Genomic DNA, 19,819 nt, shown 5'->3' with positions numbered 1-19,819 from the left:
TGAAAGTTTAAGTCCTTTTTGTAGGGAGTTATTGGCAAGAGAAAGGAGGAGAGGAGAAAAAGGAGGGATAGGGACACACACACAGAGACAGAGAGAGAGAAAGAGAGAGATCTATTGTAGTATGTCATACATCAGCTCTGGCTGAAGTAAATGGTTTTCAGCATCTTCAGTCTGCCCCACTAAGTCCAAACTCTGGAACCCAGACAATCCACCATCAGTCTGCTAATGAAAACTATGTAAAAGCGTTTACAAATAGAAGCACATAAATCCCTTGCTGTAGCCTCCACCTTCATATAAGAGACTATCATTGTTGTAAAAGCACATAGACTGAATCTTTTCCTTTTATTTTTATTGTTTTAAATTTCCATTTTCAAATGACAAACCTTTAAATTATATCAGTTTATGTTTCCTTATCCCCCACCTCAAACTGCACTGTTATTTGGCTTTCTTTCCATGAAGTCACCTCAACCAGATCCAGGAAACAAAGTTGAAAGAAACAGGAAAAGCCCTTACACACCCGAAAATTCCACAGCTTCCCTCATAGCTCTATAAAGGTCAAACAATCATATATATCAAATCTTTGTACATGCACTGACCAAAACAACAAGCAAAAATAAATAAATAAATAAAAAGCAATACAGCCCAGTCTTTGTTCCACAATTGCCTTTCTGCTCTCTTTGGATCCTCTTCCATCCTGGGAACGAGATCAAGTAGGACAAACACACCATCACCTCATTGGTGTGATATTTGTCCCTTGTCCTCCCATTGCTTCCAAAACCCCTGCCAACCTCCAGTCCTTTGCCAAGTCCAAAATCCATTCTCTCTGCTTCCACTCCCAAGCTCCCACATGCTCCTTTCTGAGAAAGGAAGTCAACCATGTTGATCTACAACTGCTAGAATTCATGCCTGTCATTCTTAGCTAAGCCCTCAGTGTTACTGAGCAGCCCATGTTTGCACCAGATGGATTCCGTCTTGAATTCTTCAAGCTTTCAAAAATTTCCACACATCTGAAATGTCTTGACTCATCCCAACCCTTCTTGCTCTTAGCAAATGTTACCACCTACTTTTCTGAGAAGATCTAGGTTTTCCATTTTATCAAATTTTCTCTAAATTATCACCTATCCTCTTCTACCTCCATCTCAAAGGAAAGCATCTCAAAGCATCTCAAAGGGAAGCATTCTCAACTCCCCCTCCCCCCAAAAAAAACCTGGAAATAATTCCTTCACAAAATTTTACTCTATCAGTAATAAATACTGACCAGCAGCAATCTCCCCAACACCCACCATCTTTGTACTTTCTAGTCTGTTAGTTTTCTTCCCACCACTGGGTGGGTGTTTTCAAACATCTAGATTCTCCTTTAACAATATAAGTTTTCTTTATCTTCCATAACCACTAGGTAACCAACACTTCTGGGAGGAACTATTACATACTCTTTACTGTATTCTTGCAACTTACCCTAAAGTGTATCCTTTATTCCAAGATTTGGTCTTTGGTTCCTTCTCTGACTCCTATGCCCATCCATCACTTCTCTGGTTACAGTTCTCATTTCTAACTACCTACTGGTGACCATAGATAGGGTTACATTCCTTGGACTCAACCTAATCAAGACAAAACCAAACAGCTCCTGCTTTGTGATTACCCCAGTGACAAAGCAAATCCTTGAATTGCCTTAAATTTCACCTTTTAACCATCTCCCATATTAAGTATATTACAATACCAGTCCAATTCTGTTCAACAAAATGTGACCAAAGGTCAGTAAGGAAAGAAATAAAGTGGCTCCAAAGGTAGGTTCAGCTCTGCCCTGCATTTTCTTAAGTTTATAAATCCTTTTCTTCCATGTGCCTTTCACTGCTGCTGTCCTAGGACCTTTACACATTTCCAGACTCCTATAACAGCCCACTGATATCTTGACCACCACTCTTGCCCTGCCTCCAAAAACATCCCTGAACTGTCCCCCCCCCACACACTTATTATTGTAAATGACTCACTGTTACCAACAAGAAAAATTACACAAACTCTTCATCTGGGATATCAGTCTTCAGAAGCTAACCATACCCTATTTTTACCATTATTTGCTATTCTTTCACACAGCCACGCAATGTTCTTATGAAGTGATCAACATTCCTTAATCAACCCTTCCAGGCATAATTTCTACCATCACCAGAGTGTGATCCAACTCAAATGAAAACTCCTCCTTGAGCTTTTTCCAAGACCCTCACTGGGGAGGCTTTGTCTCCCTCACTTTCTATCCTTGTGTTTTCACTGCACCTCTACTACAGTACCTACCTCCTTCACATGCCAGCCAACTGCCCAACTCACACCAATCCTAAACCTTGAAATTTTTTCATAATTCTTAATTACAGTAGTTGTTCAACCTCTCCAAATACTTTAGTCAATTTATTAACTTGTCTTCTTTAACTCATTCCTTCCTGCTTTACTTCCTTCATCCTTGCTTCTCTTCCTCCCCTCCTCCCACCCTCAAGCTTTCTTTCCCTCTCTTCTTTTTATTCTCCACATCACATTCTTCTCTGACTCATTTAACTCTTATTTTAGCAAAGGAAAAATGAATATACTCAGCTGATAAGCCATGCCTTCCTGCAACTAAATGTACAATGAAAATGAGTTTCTTTACATATATGAAAGTTTTAAGTTGCTTAAAAATGCCCCCAAGTACTGTTCCAAATCCAGATGTCTCCCTCTATTTCTCTAATTAAGCCTGTCCTTCCTTAAGCATCTATATGCAAATAGCATTTTAAACCAGCTTCAACTTGGGTTAATTTTGTTCTCAGTTATTTATATGTGCCCGCCAGTATTATAATAGTGTGTTCTCTGGGATTTATCATTATAAGCATAAAAATTTAATAAAATTTAATTCTAACAATCTTTTGAGATTTATTATGGGACTATACTACATATAATTTATCACTGTTTCTATAAGAAAGCATAATCCAAATTCTAAAAGTCCAGCAAAACTATGTGCAGGTAGCAGGACAAGCATATCTACGGAGGTGGTAAAACAAAGTATTAATTAAAGTCCTATAGATTTATCTCATGCCTGTTCATTTTCCTCTTCTGTTTCTCATAATATTCAAGATGCATTTTCTCTTAATACATACGAGTTTGAAAGAAACTTTTAGAGGATGAACACCTTTAAGAACTTTGAGGATGAGTTGGGAAATGTAGTGAAAATTTTAGAGTGCATCAGCAGAAAGTTTGCTTTGAGTGATACAATTAAAATTTTGTAATTTCTTATGGCTTTTTGAAGACTCTCCACTGCCAAAAAGAAGACTGTTTTGCTTACAAAAGTCAACATTATGTCTTCTTACAGATAAAAGCTTCTAAATTAATAAACCTCAGATACAATTAAAGATGATATAAAATTTGTATAAAGATCTTTCAAAAGGTCTTTCAAAAAAACTTGGATTCCATGAGCCAGGAGAGAAGACAAAATTCCCACTCTCTGCAAGAGATGACAGCAGGTTTCTCCATTTGAGCATCACTGACATCTTCAGTAAGTTCATTCTTCATTTTGGGGTTGGGCTATCCTGTGCCTGATGCATGCTAAGCAGTGTCCCTGGCCTCTACTCACTATATACTGGTCACACATATAGCATCCCATGAGGAATGCCCAACATGCCTCCAGATACAGGATAATATCTCCCCAGAGGCAAAATCATCTCCAACTGAGAATCCATGATAGAAGCTGTCAAAAGATAACACAATTTGATTAAAGTTATCCTTTGAAAGATAAAACAACATGATAAAAGTAGAATACAGATATGTACAAGCAGCATACATCATATAAATTTAAATAAACAGGCATTTCCCTAAAGAAAATGCGATTAGCCCCTGTAAACTCCTGACAACTCAGTTAAGCTCCTAAGTCAAAGCTCTCCGTATGCAATTTCAACTTGAAGATCCTCTCCCTTGCTCCTATTTTAGATTATTTTTAATTAACTTCACTGGCATTTTGCATCCTGCTATGAAAAGTCCGCCTAATAGTCTCAGAGGACTCTCCCTAGAGAGAAGAGTGCATTAAATCACACATTATCACATTAAAGTACATTCCAGCACTGAGTCCAACAGTCTACATCTTGGCAAATGCAATGGAATGGGGGTTGGGAAGGAAATAGGCTCAAACGACTCACAATATCCAGAGCCTTGTAACTTCAGTGCATCAACTTTGTATGGAAAGAGTACCGATTCTCTACCACAACCACATTTATCCACAATGACACATGTTATACAATTTGTGGCCCACCTGATTTCTTCCTCATAACAGTGTAAGACCTTGGGCAAGTCACGTAATTCTTAGGAAATTCTTTCCCTCATCTAAAAATGAACAGGTTGCAATAAATGACTTCTGAAGATTCTGCTGGTTGCTACAACACAGTTACATACTTATGAATAAGCACTATTTGACAGGACAAAGAAAACAATGACAATTTGAGGAAGCACATGGACAAGACTCATTGTCACCTAATAATAGTATGGCCCAGAATGCCTTTTACCTATCAAGATACTTAAACAAGAACTGTAGCTTGGTATTTTGGAGGGTAGTCATCAATAAAGAAACCGTTAGGATCACACATGTTTACTTCTATTTCAAAATCAGAGATAACAAGTCAGCTGCTTAGGGGCCACATGCAGCTTGCAGGTGCACTTGTTTGGTTTGGCCTGGATCAAAAAACAAATATGCTTTATTAGTTGTGGTAAAATGAGCATTTGATGATACTTGTCAGAAGACAGTGACCCATATGGCAGTAAATAGCTAGAACTAAGCTACCACCTGGCCCATAAGCTCTCCAGGTCCCTTAAATCCCACTGATCCCTACTGGCTGACACTGTTCATTCCTATAGCATGCAGCATGACGACTAACATCCTTGATCTGTAACAACTTGCAAATTAGGCAGGAAAGATTTCTCATGCTGGATAATGCTTCCAAAGCCTTAGTGAAGCTGTCAGTATCACAACAAAAATGGGGAAATGTTTGATCTCTAACCTCTATAAGGAAAACCTTCCTAAATCAGTATCTATAAATGGAATGGGCTCCGCTGTAAGTTTTCAAACAAACACCACCTTACAGGATGTAGACTTGATTCATTCAGACTAGGAAAGGATCTCTAAAGCAACATCTTGAGTTAAAGTATAGAGTTCATTGCAACATGTCTGTATGCATGACGTTATGTACATATACATACTGGCCACACCTGCTCAACTTTGCGGAAGCCTTGGTCCTATACTTTTTCATGAAATAGTGTCTTCTGTTGCCTTTCCGAAAACATTAGATTGTCTTCGGTGATGAAAGTGCAGCAGGTTAAAACTAAGTTTCAATGAACTAAGCAGCTACTACCAGAGGGAACAGTACATTTCAGCATGGTTTTGTTATTCACAAAGGATGATACAGAATTCAAGGGCAGAAGAAGATAGGAGTGGTTTAAGAATAGCGTGGCTTCCAAGAAAGCCTTCACAAATATCTACTGATAAAACCAACCTGTACCTTGAAGCTTTTCCTCCCTACCTACTCCTATTTTGTTTCCCTTTCAATACACCTCATGGAATCTACCTGTTTGGAACACAATATTTTAACAAGATTCTAGAGATTCTTTTTAAAAAAAAAAAAAAAACAATTAACTTTATATTATGCATATAATTAAATCGATTCCTATTTAAAGAAAATTTCAAGTCAAATTTAAACAATCAGAAAAACAACAGAGCAAAGGTAATTTTCAGTAAAAACAAAACCCAGACTTCCGACACTGAAAATGTGTGTTGTATTGAGCCACAGTTCAGTCAGGCCCTTTCACGTGGCCTGTTTCTTCAAGTCAGATCACATGATACGGAGCACAGGTGCAATGAGTCCCACTGCATGCTCTTCCCATTGACTTTGAAACGGCATACTATTAGTGTAGGCTACTGTACACATTAACTATTTCCAGTGAAATTGTTTTCCTTGGGCGTTTGATGTTGATTTTTGACACAAGCATTGTTAACAACAGTGATTAACAGCTCGAGCAGGAGTATAAACAGCCCGTCAGAGAGTGAATATGACTAGAGAGGGCATGCCAAATGACAGGAAAATGACAGTGTTGACAACACAATGTGTGGAACATGGGTCGCTTCTGGGAAAACATATGTTTATCATTCCAGCTCTCTGCTTTTCTGCAGCTAATCATTTTTGTTTTCTCTGTTTAGAAAAACTAAGTCACTCTTTTCAAACAAAATGATAAATCAAATTCAATTTTGCAGTCCTATATACCAGAACATTTTAATTTAACCATGGACATTTTCTGCTTTTATGTACTATGGCTTCAACACTAACTTCTCTTCCATTTTTTGCTGCCTTAAAAACATCTCAAGAAACTCATTATCAAAAGCATAAAGGAGATATTTGTGCCCTGGAAAGTTATCTAGCGCCTATCAGAGAGAACACTTCTGATTGCCATTATCCTTGGTGGGCAAGGTATGAGAAGTTTAGTCCACTTTCTTTCCCACTAATGAACACCTGAAGTATACGACCTTCAACAGATGATGACTGTGGAACTTCTTAAAAGCGTGTTACAGAAGTTTCCTAGAAACAAAACTATTACTTTCTCCTTGGAAGACCACAAAGGGTCTAATTCATTCTTACAAAATGTTTCCTTGAAAACATGTTTATTTCAAAACAAGCAGTTACTGAAAACGCACGCATTGCAGGCCAGCCTGGGCTAGAGTGAAACACTTCATCAAAAACAAAAAAGAAGAATTGGAGGAGGGAGGGAGGAGAGGAGGAAGAGAAGAAGAAGAAGAAGAAGAAGAAAACACACACATGAGCCATTCCAAAATACTTGGTCACAGAAACCCGGATGGTCAACCTGGTGGGAGAGGCACCCACAAGAAACAAATCTGCAACAGACAGTGTATGCTTATTCAAAGAACAGAGAAAGAGCCCTGCATCTGGGTGGACAGGGGACCCGAGGAGACCTCGAGAAGAGCTCCAGACCCCAGGCCATCCGAGTCCTAGGCCCAGACATGCCTATATGCTCAAGCAAGAAACCATCCTGTCATCCCCTTTCTCGCAAGCAAAGGAAGGGGGAGTGGAGACCCGGCCGATCCCGCCCTCTTCTCCGGTTGTTGATCTGGGCCAGGGATCCGGGCAAACTTGCTGGAGCAACGCGAAGTGTGCAAAAGTTCGCAACTACAGAGTCGGAACCCACCCCGCCGCCCCGCCCCGCCCCGCACATCAGTACGCGTCTCAGCAAATCCCACAGGCCGGCCACCCGCGAGCGCGCACTCACCGTGGGCCGGGGAGCGAGGCCGGCTGCCGCCCGCCTGGGCCCCGCGCTGCGGCCCCGCGGGCCCGGGAGCGACGGCTTCGCCCGCGCCCGACATGGGCCGCTCGGCCGGCCGCCGCGGGGCGCACCCAGCAGCCGGGCCGCTTAGGCGCTGGGTGCCGGGGGCTGGCTGCTGCTGGCGGAAAAGAAAAGGAAAGAAATTAAGTAAATAAATGAGAATGGAAAGGGAGGTGAAAGAGTTTTGAAAGAAGAGCACGCCACCCCGGCGGGACCTTCCCTCCCCCTCCGCTTCCCTCCGCGAACTCCACCCCGGGGAAGTTTGCATTTGAAAGCAGCGAGGAGAACTGCACGGGTGGACGGGCGGGCGGGGATGGGGTGGGAGACGGGCGGGGAGGGGACCTACCTCGGCATCCCCTCCGCTCAGAGCCCCGTCCTCCTCCTCCTCCTCCCTCTCCCTCTCCCTCTCTGGCGCGGGGAAAGTTAGCGAGGCTCGGGCCGCGGCCGCATAGCGCCCGGGTGTCCCGAGCACGGTGGCCCCTCGCGTCCCGCCCGCCCGCCTTCCCGGCTCGGCCCCGCCGCCGCCGCCGCAGTGACTGCGACAGCCGCCGCGCGCCCTCCGCGCACCCCGCCCCCTCGGCAGCCAGCTCACTCCGCTCGGCCCCGCCAAGGACTTCAGGGCCCCCGAACCCTCCGGCCTCTCTTTCCCTCCTCGCACCACTCCTACACACTTCTCAAACACGTCTCCTTCGGTGGCTCCTTTTCATCACATCCGGATTGGGGTGGCCTCGAACTCTTGGCAGACAGCCCCGTGGCCGGGGGCGGCGCGACCCGGGCTTGGCCATGTGCTCCCTGAAGCCCTGAGTTGTCTGGGTCAGGAGGCCACAGTTGGACGGGCCAGGCGCAGGCTCGCTACCCCAGAGAAGTGCCCACCCAGGTCTTGGGGAAAAAAAAAAAATCCTAGGGTGAGAGCTAGTTCTGGCTTGCTTAAGAGTCAGAAGTCCCCAACCCCAGCTGGGAAAGTCCCCTCAAATGCTGCTTCTGTCCTGCCTTCCACAGGAATGAAGCTATGTGAATGCCCAGAGGGAAACAGAACCCTTGAGTGTGTGGACAAGGATGAATGACAGGACATGTAGTGTGTGTGTGTGTGTGTGTGTGTGTGTGTGTGTGTGTGTACACATATGTGTAATAAAACTTTCTTGGTAAAATGAGAACATGTGCATTTAAAATCTTGGCCTCAGATATGTGTTTAATCTCTTCATCTTGCCTTTATTTTTCAGGACTTTATTTATTTCGGGCAGACAGGCTCCCTGATCAGGTCCAACCAGTTCTGGCTGCATGAATCAATCCAGGTCAAGCACACTTGAGGATGTCTGACCTAAGCTGAATGCCTGCCTCACTGGACCTAGGCATGTGTGGCAAGATAAACTTGTGGTGGGAAGTAAAAAGCTGATTAACTTTCCGTCTGTAAATGAGACACACTGATTGCAGCTGACTGTTGTTTTAAGAGCAAGTGTCCTTTGTAGGTGCCATACCTTTTAATGTATACAGACAACTTTACTCTTTCCCTGTGAATGATATGAAGATTTGAGTTGAAGAAATTTCAAAGGAACTCATCTGTGGGCTCTAGGACAAGAGGAATCACAGCAATGGATCAAAGTGAAAAAAGCTGACATTGGATTCACTGCCTTTGCAGCCATATTATTAGGAAAATGCCAAGAATTTCATTTCTCAACACAGGACTGCTACACTTGATTTCCATGGACTGAAGAGATCTATTTCTTAGTCTTACAGAATCAGTCACCCAGAAAAAAAAAAAAAAAAAAAGAAAGAAAGAAAGAAAGAAAGAAAGAAAGAAAGAAAGAAAGAAAGCGAGCCTTCAAAGAGTCTAATGACAGGCCCTTGGACCATGCTCCGTGAGACACAAATGTCACTTTGCTCTGTGACCTATGACTAACAGACCCAACCCTCCATCCTTTTTAAAATGCATTTTGGAGATTTCAGTAATGGAATTACAGAAAGTGCCTTAGCGAGAGGTGGGAGAGACGGCTAGGAGGCTAAACGCACTTGTTGCAAAACCTTTTGGCCAATTTTGATTCTCCAGTCCCACATACAGCCAGTTGCACCAATTGACATGTGCATTTGGGGTTCATTTGCAGCAGTCAGCAGTGGCAGACCCTTGTGTCCATACTCACTTTTTTTTTCTCTTTCAAATAAATAAGGAAAAATACTTAAAAAAAAAAAAAAAAACCAGAAAGTAATGCCTTAAAGCTCCTAAAAGTATGCTTGGTGGTGGTGGGGGGGTGGACTATTTGGAGTCAGAGGAGTACTGCATTAACCTCACAGTAAGCAGCACAGTCTGTACTCAAAGGAGTTGCTTAGGAAAGGTTCTCTTTATTTCATTACTGTTTAGCATCTTGCTCAGTTCTGTACATTCTCTCCACAGATGCCAAGGTCCAAGAATATCGAGAAGTTATACCTTGCTTCTAGAAAGACAGTAAGTGGTAAGTACTGGCAAAGTGCATTTCATACAAACTTAATGTTGTATATGTGGTACATAACACCTAACCTTCCTGGTGAAGATAGGAAAATGTACAGTTGAAAGATGGACTGCAGTTCAACACTCACTGAACTGAATGTAAGCACCTTACTAGCAGGAACGAAATGAAATCCAAGCTGGGTGTGGAGGCACAGTCTTTAGACCCAGTGCTCAGGAGGCTGAGGTAGGAAGAAGGGAACTATGAGTTTGAGGCCAGCCTGGTATTACAGAGTGAGTCCCCAGTCAGCCTAAGCTAGAATTATACCTTGCCTCAAAAAAAAAAAAAAAAAAAAAAAAAAAAAAAAAAAAAAGGAAGAAAGAAAGAAAAATTTAATTAAAAATTGGGAGGGGGAAGATGTCATGTTGTACAATCCCTAAGTTGATCAAAAGCTATAGCTTGCTCTTGTATGACTTTGGGTATGTCAGTCAAGCACTCTAAGTCTTAGTTACCTCATAAAGGGAGAATGATAAGAGAAATTCTTTGCAGTTTCTGCATAAGGACTTAATAAGGTAAGTTCCCTATAGCATTTGGAAGAATGCCAGCTCAGTGGAAAATGCTTAGGTCCCATAGAGGAAAAGAATAGAATAATGATTAGCAGGTGCTGGGAAGGGTGGGTAAGAAGGGATGGATAGGTGATTGTTACTGGGTGTGGGGGTAACAGCTACACAGAAGGAACAACTGCTAATGCTCTACATCACAGTAGAGGTAAATATGGTTGACAACAATCTTATGTATAAAGGAATGATAAATGAGGTGATGGGTATACCAATCTAATTAGGACATTGTAAACATGTACTGAAATATCACACTGTGTCCCATAAATGTGTAAATTACTATATCAATTAAAAATAAATTTTAAAACATTAATGTGTCTTTACGGTATAGCAAAAACATTTTCTTAGATGAAGTTGAATATGGCATAATGACTCTCACCAGGGCCACATCAAAATACCAGATCATTGTGTAATGGACTCCACATAGGCTGTGTCAACCAATTCTTACAAGTAAATTGCTGGGCTGCCAGGCTGGGTATAGAGCACACGTTAATCTGACTCCAGATCTCTCTTGCTTCTGTTGGTAAGCTTGAGTCTTCTCCCTTGAGATCCTAAAGCCATGAACATGGTATCTGCTTGCTATGTAGCTCTTTCCTCCTAATTGAAGCAGTCTCTTTTTTTTTTTGGAGCTAGACTCAGAAAGTCCCAGGAAGTAAACAAACCTCACAAGTCCCAGGAAGCTCCTGAAATTTACAAGTCTTAAGACCTCTTCTCAAGTTGATATATGCAATAGCAGCAGCTGGGAGAAGGAGTGTCCAGCCAGCCAAACTGCCTGAAAGTTCTGCAGGGTCCTCCAGGGATGAAGGCTTCCTAAGTGACCCATCCATACCAGATCACTTTGAGTCATCCACACTTCTGTAAGCAATTCCACTGAATTCACTGGTTCACTAAGCTAGACATGGTGGAATTGTTTATTTGGTCTGTTATCTAGGTGCTCATTCATACCACTCCAGGAAAAAAGAAATCGCACTATACTGATATGCCAGGAGATAGGTGTGGGTTCCCAAATTGCACTTTCCCCCACTGCTTCCTGAATTTGCTCTGATCACTGAGCTTGGCTCATGAACCCTCAGTGCCTGCACCCCAGTCTTTCAGTTTCTAGTGAATGTTTGTGTTTCCCTAAAATTAATGTGTTAAAATCTCAATCCCCAATATGATGGCAGTAGGAGGTGGAATCTTTGTTAGGTAATGAGATTAATGCCCTTAGAAAACAGCACAAGACAACTCATTCATGCTGTCCATGGCAGAACCAAATCATCTTCCATGATTAGGATTCAACAAAAGAAATCTGGGAGGATACAAGCATTCAGACCAGTGCTGAGAGGAACACTACTAAAATCATGGTTTCAAAAATCACTTTATTATTATTTTTTTTTTCAAAAACTACTCTGGAGGCTGGGGAGATGGTTTAGTGCATAAACTGCTTGTCACATTTTGATCCCAAGCATCCACTTCAAATAAAAGACCAGATGGAGCCGGGCGTGGTGGTGCACGCCTTAAATCCCAGCACTCGGGAGGCAGAGGTAGGAGGATTGCCGTGAGTCCGAGGCCACCCTGAGACTACATATTGAATTCCAGGTCACCCAGGGCTAGAGTGAAACCATACCTTGAAAAAAGAAAAAAAAAAAAAAAAAAAGACCAGATGGTGCCTGCCTGCAATCTTAGAACTGGGAATCCTAGACAGGACAGAAGAATGCTGGAACTTGCTGACTAGCTAGTCTAGAAAAATTGTAAGTCCCAAGTTTAGCAATGGACCCTATCTTAAAAAATAATAACAATAGCTGAAAAATAATGTGGCAGATTAATTGATAAAGACACCCAGCCTCTACCCTTCACATGCACATATGTGCACCTATGTACATGTGAACATGGATACACACATACATGCACAGCATACACAAATGCACACATGTGTTATTTAAAATGACTTGAACACACAGACTGGAGCTGGGATAGTCAATTAGGGACATCAGGAATAATCCATGTGGTAGGAATAGTCAGAGGTCAAGGGAAAGATGAGTTGAGGGTTAGAGGAATCAGGGGCACGTTCACATTTTGTGTCTAGGACAATGATGGCAGCATCACCTGTAGAGATGGAACCATCCAGAGAAGAAGGTTGAAGAAAAGCTTCTGAGTTAATCACAAGAAGGATTCAGAACTTTAGACTGCTAGTTACAACTGACCAGTAGGCTACCTAATATATGTCTGGAATAGTGACTCACTACTGGAACTTTACTAGCTGCGACATAATAAGAGTGTCCAAAGTGAGTGTACAGACTAATACCAGAGGCCCTGAGATACAACTGTGCCCTGCAACTCAAATCATATTCATCTTTTTCTCAACCCACTTCCTAGCAGCCTAGACAGGTACCAGTAATTAGCCAATATGAGTGTCAAGGCTTTACTTGGTATCCTAAGTGCTTCTGTTGGTCTATATGTGTGTGTGTGTGTGGGTGTGTGTGTGTGTGTGTATGTATGTATATGTATATGTGTATATATATATATTATTTACTTGCAAGAAGAGAGAGTGAGAGAGCACACCAGAACCTCTAACCACTGCAAATGAAATCCAGATGCATGCACCAATTTGTGTGTCTGACTTTACATGGGTACTGGGGAATCAAATCCAGGTTGTTAGACATTTCAGGCAAATGTTTGACCAACCACTAGGCTATCTCTCCAGCAAAGGTCTGGCATTGTCTCATGCTACCATAATCTGGATGGATAGATACCTTCCTTGGGAACCAGCCATCCAGTAAACCCTAGTCGTGGATCAAAGCCCCCTGCTTATGATATCCCAGAATATACCCTACAACCATCGTCATGAGTGATGTACATATGAAATATGAACCTCATGCAAAAGAGGCAGGACATGAGCTAGGAAAGTGAAGAACTTTTAAAGTATACTGTGGGCTACTTAAGCATTTATTCCCTGCATACACATAAAATCTAATCATTTGTTTACTACATATCCATAAAACATTTGTTATGTATCTAGTGTATGCTATCTTGTACATTAGACTCTGGAGATAAATTAAATTTGATATTCAAAAAACAGATGAATTATTTTTTGCTTGGTCAGAAGTGTATCTGACTAGCTAATATCAAAATCAGAAACCTCACATAGGTATAATTCTACAAGTAGGGTACTTTTATTGTGTGTGTTCCCTAGGGGAGTGAAATGTAAGCAGAAAATATTAAAATAGTTACATTTGTTTTTGAGTATGTATTATGGCATATAAAACTCCGAGTATTCATGTATGGTTAACATTTATATCATGTTATCAGTTGAATCCTCTATCTGCATGTTTCTAGTTTTTGTTGTTGTTGTTTTGGTTTTTGGTTCGTTGGTTGCTTTTTGTTATGTTTTGTTTTTGTTTATTTATTTATTTACTTTTGATTTTCAAGGTAGGGTCTTGTTCTAGCCCAGGCTGACCTGGAATTTACTATGTACTCTGTGGCTGGCCTCGAACTTACAGCAGTTCTCCTATTTCTGTCTCCTGAGTGCTGGGATTAAAGGTGCATACCACCATACTCAGTTTTGTTTCTGAGTTCTTGATATCTCATTCACATAATTGGAAAAGAGATACACAAATGCAAATATGCAAGAAACTTGATGGAAAGCAAAGTTATAGCATAAACTTGAATACATGTCCAAGAGGGGCAGTGGGCCACCAAAGGGGAAAGTCCCAAAGACTTATAGGTTACTTAGCCATCTTCTATTTAAGGATTTCACAAGAAGAAATAGTCCATTGCTCGGGTGCATTGTTTAGGTGTGCCTCTGTTGTGATTGACAATATTGAGTTACATAACCTTTTATTCTACTATACATAACCCTGCTCCAGATGCATATAATTTTAATCATTTGTATACCCAGCTAAACAACATCATAAAAAGCAAATCATGGTTTTGTCCTAAAAGTTCACCCACGGGACACATTATTGCATATGTACCCAAAGGCATACAGGTGGGAAGGCCCTATCTCCCAATTCCAGATATATTTAAGAACATATTTGAATAGAAACAGACCACAAAAAGTGAAGTACCTAGAGTTACTTGGGGAGGAAAAAAACAATTCATTGTTGGGATCAGAAGTGCATGCAGCTTGATGTAGGCCGGTGGGAAGGGGGTGGTGATCCCAGGCTGCCAGCAGATCACTCGATACATTGTTAGGAAAGGGTGTATTGATGTCTCAAGTCAATGGCTATCCTGAGTTGCTAAACTATTCCCTATGCTTGGCTGCCTGCCTCAACTATATATTAGGGGTCCACACTAAAATATTTTGTCAGTTACTTTTTAAAAATAAGTCACGTAAGCACATCGCAACTTTTAAGGTAATTTAGTGACTCATTCCCAAATTCTACCAATGTGGTTTTTCTAGGGAACAGGCACTTTATTTATGTAAAAGCTTGACTTTAGAAATATCCAAATTCAAGGACCTAGAAACCAGAAAATAACTCATGACCTTTACAAAATTCCCACACAAAACCTACTTAAGTTCTCAATTTACTTGTTCTGTTTTAAGTGAATACACATGGACTAAACAAACTTTACTTCCTACTATTTTTACTTGCAGCATCTTAAAAGAGGAAAATTTAGGGTGGAAGGGCTTTGAGAAGAAGAGATTAGCTGAGAGCTATTAGGTCAGTAAAAATGACAGCCAGAGAAATGACAGCTGACAGACAGGGAAGATACAAGAAAATAAATATGTCATAACAACATCTTAGTGAATTCAGCTCAGTGAAATAGTCAACACAGCATTCCTAATGCAGGTCTGAGTCATTAAGGAAAGAGTTGACTTATGTGAGCACTACATTCTGTTTTTCAGAGAATCAGGGCAATGTTTTTAAGTTTGAAGGAAAGTTCCATAGAAAATATTCAAATTCAAAAATGTTACTTGAAATAAATTTCACAGAATGACAATCTTGCGTCTACAAAGGGAGTTAGCCATCTTGATGTGGGGTAGCACAATCTTCTCTGTTTGTCTACTTGCTGATGCTGGTCAAGAAACAGATGGTTGAAATCCAATTCTACAAGCAGTACACTGTGTTCCTTTTTGTTTCCCATAAAGCATTGTTCTTTAATTTTTTTTTCCAATGGAAAAAAGTTTTTCCAAATTTTAATGATTCAACACTACCAATGTTGCCAATTCTCTTTTTTTTTCACGTATAGAAAATATGAGGAGGATTGGAGAGATGGCTTAGCAATTAAGGCACTTGCCTGCAAAGCCTAAGGACCCATGTTCAACTCCTTAGAACCCATGTAAGCCAGACACAGAAGGTGATGCAAGTGTAAGGCAGCACATGCATCTGGAATTTAATTGCAGTGGCTAGAGGCCCTTTCTCTATTTCTCTCATAAAAAAGTGAAAAAATGAAAGAATTAAATTTCACTCATTCAGGCTAAAACATATATAGAGTATTTCTTATATGTTGATTCACATGGCAGGTGGGAAAGTATCAAAAATAGAGGAAGCACTGTTTTAGTCTTCTGGATGCCTTCTAGTTTGCAAGGCAGGGGAGGAGAAGGGAAGGGAACAGAGTATTTGAAGAACAGTCATGTCACTAAGGTCCTCCAGGAACACACAGGAAGTGGTGGTTAATTGCTCAGGTGTGGGTGGGGCAAGCCAGAGTAAGCTTCTAAGAGAAGATACCCTACTCAGTGCTGCTGATGAGTAAAAGTCTGCCCCTCAAAGAGGTCAGGGAATTCCAGATAGAAGTGATAACTGCTGCAAAAGCACACAAGTATGCAATCCCCAGAGTTCAATGACTTAGCCAAGTCATTTAGACTACAGAGCCAGCCTGAGAGGCCTAGTTCCTTTGCATGCAGGCATCCTACTCCAATTCATAAAGTGCGTGTGACTGACCCATCTTGGTGGTTTGAATCAGATGTTCTCATAAACTCCTGGGTGCTGAATACTTAGTCCCTGTCTAATGGTAACTTGGGAAGTGGAGCCTTGCTGAAGGAGGTGTGTCACTGAGGCAGACTTTGAGGTTTATTAGACCCAAGCTTGCCAGTGTTAACTCAGCTCACTCTTCTACTACTGTTTTCTACCTGCTATGGCAGAGGGGATGTACAGCCTCTGCTTATCATCTTTTCCCTGCCATCATAAAGTTTTTCCCTAAGACTGTAATCCAAAATAATTCCTCTCCTCCCCTCAGCTGCTTTTGGTTGGATGTTTTGTACTAGCAATGAGAATGTAGCTATAACACCTGATGCTACATTTAGGAGTTCTAAAAACCTTTTTTTTTTTTTTTTTTTAATTGGGAATATGTGACAAGATAATTATGCTCAAAATTCTCTGTTGCTGAATTAGCACCACTTCAAGCTCTCAGATAGAGTTGTTTTCACCTAGTTGACTGGCTTCTCTGGCCTGGGGCACTGGGCTCAAAGGTCTCTCCTCACAGCTATTGTGCTTTACTCTTTGTGTGTTGTAGGATGAGATATGAAAGCATATATTGGCACATGTCACAGAAAGACAATGTGACAGAAAACCCAATGAAAGTTGCATCATAGGCAGAGTGGACAGTAAGCAGACTTGTGCTTCACACACAGAAAGTGTGTGCTACTAGAAGATATCAGAATTGTAGAAATATAATAGATTTAAGAAACCCTGAAGATGATTGCTGATATTCTGAATTATAAATAACCTCAACATTATGATTGTAACAAAACATTTGAAATTATTATAACCTCTAAACTCATGTTGATTCACAAATAGAGATTTCACCTCTGACATTTAATTAGGGCTAATATTTTTCCAAATTTTGTATTAAAAAATAGGCAATAAATGAAAATATATAGGATTGTGACTAAACAATATTGTTCAATTCCTTGCATCATTATGGACCACTCTCTTCAGAGTATGACATGCCTATTGCCCTCTTGAACTGTCAACAGCTGTGACTACCAAGACTCACACCAGATGGGGGCCATTAACATTCTACCATGGAAAAGAGAGGGCCTCATAAGGCTACCCTCCTCCCCAAGGATATATAAACAGCTAGCAGTAGCTGTCATTTTGTCCTATATTTACAGACCCTCAAAATGTATTTAGGCCCACAAGAGGGCATGAAAGCTTATTTCTGCTACCAATAACAATGTTAATAATAAAACAACAATACTTACAATAAAATTTTACTTTAATTTATATTATCAGACCATTAGACAATGCAAAAATTACCAGAATAATTCTATGAAGGTACATGTGGAAAGTCCCTTAAACAATACAATATCATTAGGAAATCACACAAAATTTGTCTTGCTCTAAGATTAGCAATACTATAACACTTTGATTAAAATAGCCAATCTACACAAAGGCTTTTTTGTCTTGCCAAAGTCATGTTGACTGTTTTAATCAGCTGAAAAGTGGTCCCTTAAAACACAAGTTTACATACAAGTCACTGGAACCTGTGAATATTACTTTTTTTAATTGGCATCCTTACAAAGATAATTAAGGTAAATATCTTGAGATATAGAGATCATCCTGGATTATACAGATATCCCTAATTTCAGTTATAAGTATCCTCATGAGATCATTGACAGAGAAACTAGACATGGAATTGAAGTTGCTCTTAGCTCTGGTGATCACTTCTCACCTTGTACAGAAGCTTAATTCTGTTTGGTAGTTCTTGAGGTTAGTTCTTATGCTATTTGAATCTTTTTCTTTTTTCTCTTTTTTCTTTTTTTTGTGTGTGTATATGTGTGTATTTTCTTTTTATAGATACCTTGCTCTAGCCCAGGCTGAACCTGGAATTTACTATGTATTCTAAGGCAATCCTTCTACCTCTGCACCCCAAGTGCTGGGATTAAAGGCATGAGTCACCGTACTGAGCTTGCTATTTGAATTTTTTTCAAAGAATACTGGCCTATCCCTAGATCTTGAAGTGTTTTACCTATGTTTTTCTGTATAAATGCCAAAGTTTCATATCTTACATTAAAGTCTTTGCTCCACTTTGAATTGATATTTTTGGTCAGAGTGAGAGATATGGATTTACTATCATGCATCCATATATGGAAATGTTTCTAGCAACATTTGTTAAAGAGACCGTTCTTTTTGTTTGTTTCTTTTTGTTTATCCAAGGTGGGGTTTTGCTATAGCCCAGGCTGATCTGGAATTTGCTATGTAGTCTTAGGTTGACATCAAACTCATGGAGATCCTCCTGTCTCTGCCTCTTGAGATTAAAGATATTTGTCACCATGCCTGTCCAAAGCTGTATTTTTAATAATGTGTTTCAGACACCTTCAAAAATAAGGTGGCTATGTGGGCTTGTTTCTGGATCCTGCTTTCTATTCCATTGGTCCACATGTAGGTTTTTATGTCAATATAAGCCTATTTTGTCAATGTAGTGTCCCAGAGCTCATGGACATTGTGTCATGCTCATATATTGTTTATTCTTATTGAGGTTTGAATGTAGTAGTTCATTAGACATGTCCTCCATCCCAAATGTTTTTTATACTGCTTAGTCAAGTCTACTGGTGATATATGTGATACTTTCCACTATTTATTTACTTAGCTCATGGAATTGTACACTTGCAACTTTTCTACTTATAAAATAGTCTGTACTATAACTTTAGATCAGGTAATGTGATACCTCCAGCATGTGATACCTCTGTCATTCAAGGCCTTTTGTGCTTACATGTCAATTTTTATATAGTTGATTTATTGCTGCAAATAATGCTATTGGGATTTTGATGGGGATTTCATTGAGTCTGTAGATTGCTTTGAATAATACAGCCATTTTCACAATACTAATCCTGTCAACCCATGAGTATGGGAGATATTTTGATCTTGTATCTTCTTCAATTTCTTTATTCAGTGCCTTAATGTTATTATTATAGAAATTTTTTACCTTCTTTGTTAAGTTTGTTATAGCTTTTTTAAGTAGGATAGTCCCCTTGATTTCCTTTTTGTCAAGTTTGTTATTGGACTATGGAAAAACTGATTTTTTTTTTTAAATGTTGACTTTGTATCTTGCTACTTTGCTGAAAGTGTTTTTTAGGTTAAGAATGTTCTGGTGAAAAATACTCATTAGAGAAAAGACAACCCCTTCAACAAATGGTACTGGATTTGTATCTGTAGAAGGATGAAATAGATTCTTCTCTCTCTCTCCATGCACAAGAATTAAGTCCAAATGGATTAAAGACCTTAACATCAGACCTGAAACTCTGAAGCTGCTAGAGGAAAAAGTAGGGAAAACCCTTCAACATATTGGTCTTGGCAAAGACTTTCTGAATATAACATCAATTGTTCAGGCAATAAAACCACAGTTTAACCACAAGGACCTCATGAAATTACAATGATTTTGTATGGCAAAGGATACTGTGAATAAAGCAAAAAGGCAACCTACAGAATGGGAAAAAATCTTTGCCAGCTATACATCTGATAGAGGATTAATATTAGGATATGCAAAGAACTCAAATATTAAATAATAAGAAATAAAACAAGCCAATTA

At 40.2% G+C, this 19,819-nt stretch overlaps 1 protein-coding gene across 1 annotated transcript in view; it reads right to left on the bottom strand.

The window, feature by feature from the left end:
• Nucleotides 1-7,378, bottom strand: part of Mdfic (MyoD family inhibitor domain containing) — a 93,277-nt gene extending 85,899 nt beyond the window's left edge. Inside the window, exon 1 of the mRNA XM_045160810.1 lies at nucleotides 7,279-7,378. Within this exon, the coding sequence (XP_045016745.1) occupies nucleotides 7,279-7,372 (94 nt within the window). The 5' untranslated portion in view covers nucleotides 7,373-7,378. The remainder of the gene's footprint in view (nucleotides 1-7,278) is intronic.
• Nucleotides 7,379-19,819: the final 12,441 nt, after the last annotated feature.

Source organism: Jaculus jaculus, chromosome 10 (genome assembly GCF_020740685.1).
Source record: "Jaculus jaculus isolate mJacJac1 chromosome 10, mJacJac1.mat.Y.cur, whole genome shotgun sequence".
Classification (NCBI taxonomy): Eukaryota; Metazoa; Chordata; class Mammalia; order Rodentia; family Dipodidae; genus Jaculus; species Jaculus jaculus.
The sequence above is the reverse complement of the archived record's forward strand: the minus strand, read 5'-3'. Positions and strand labels throughout refer to the sequence as shown.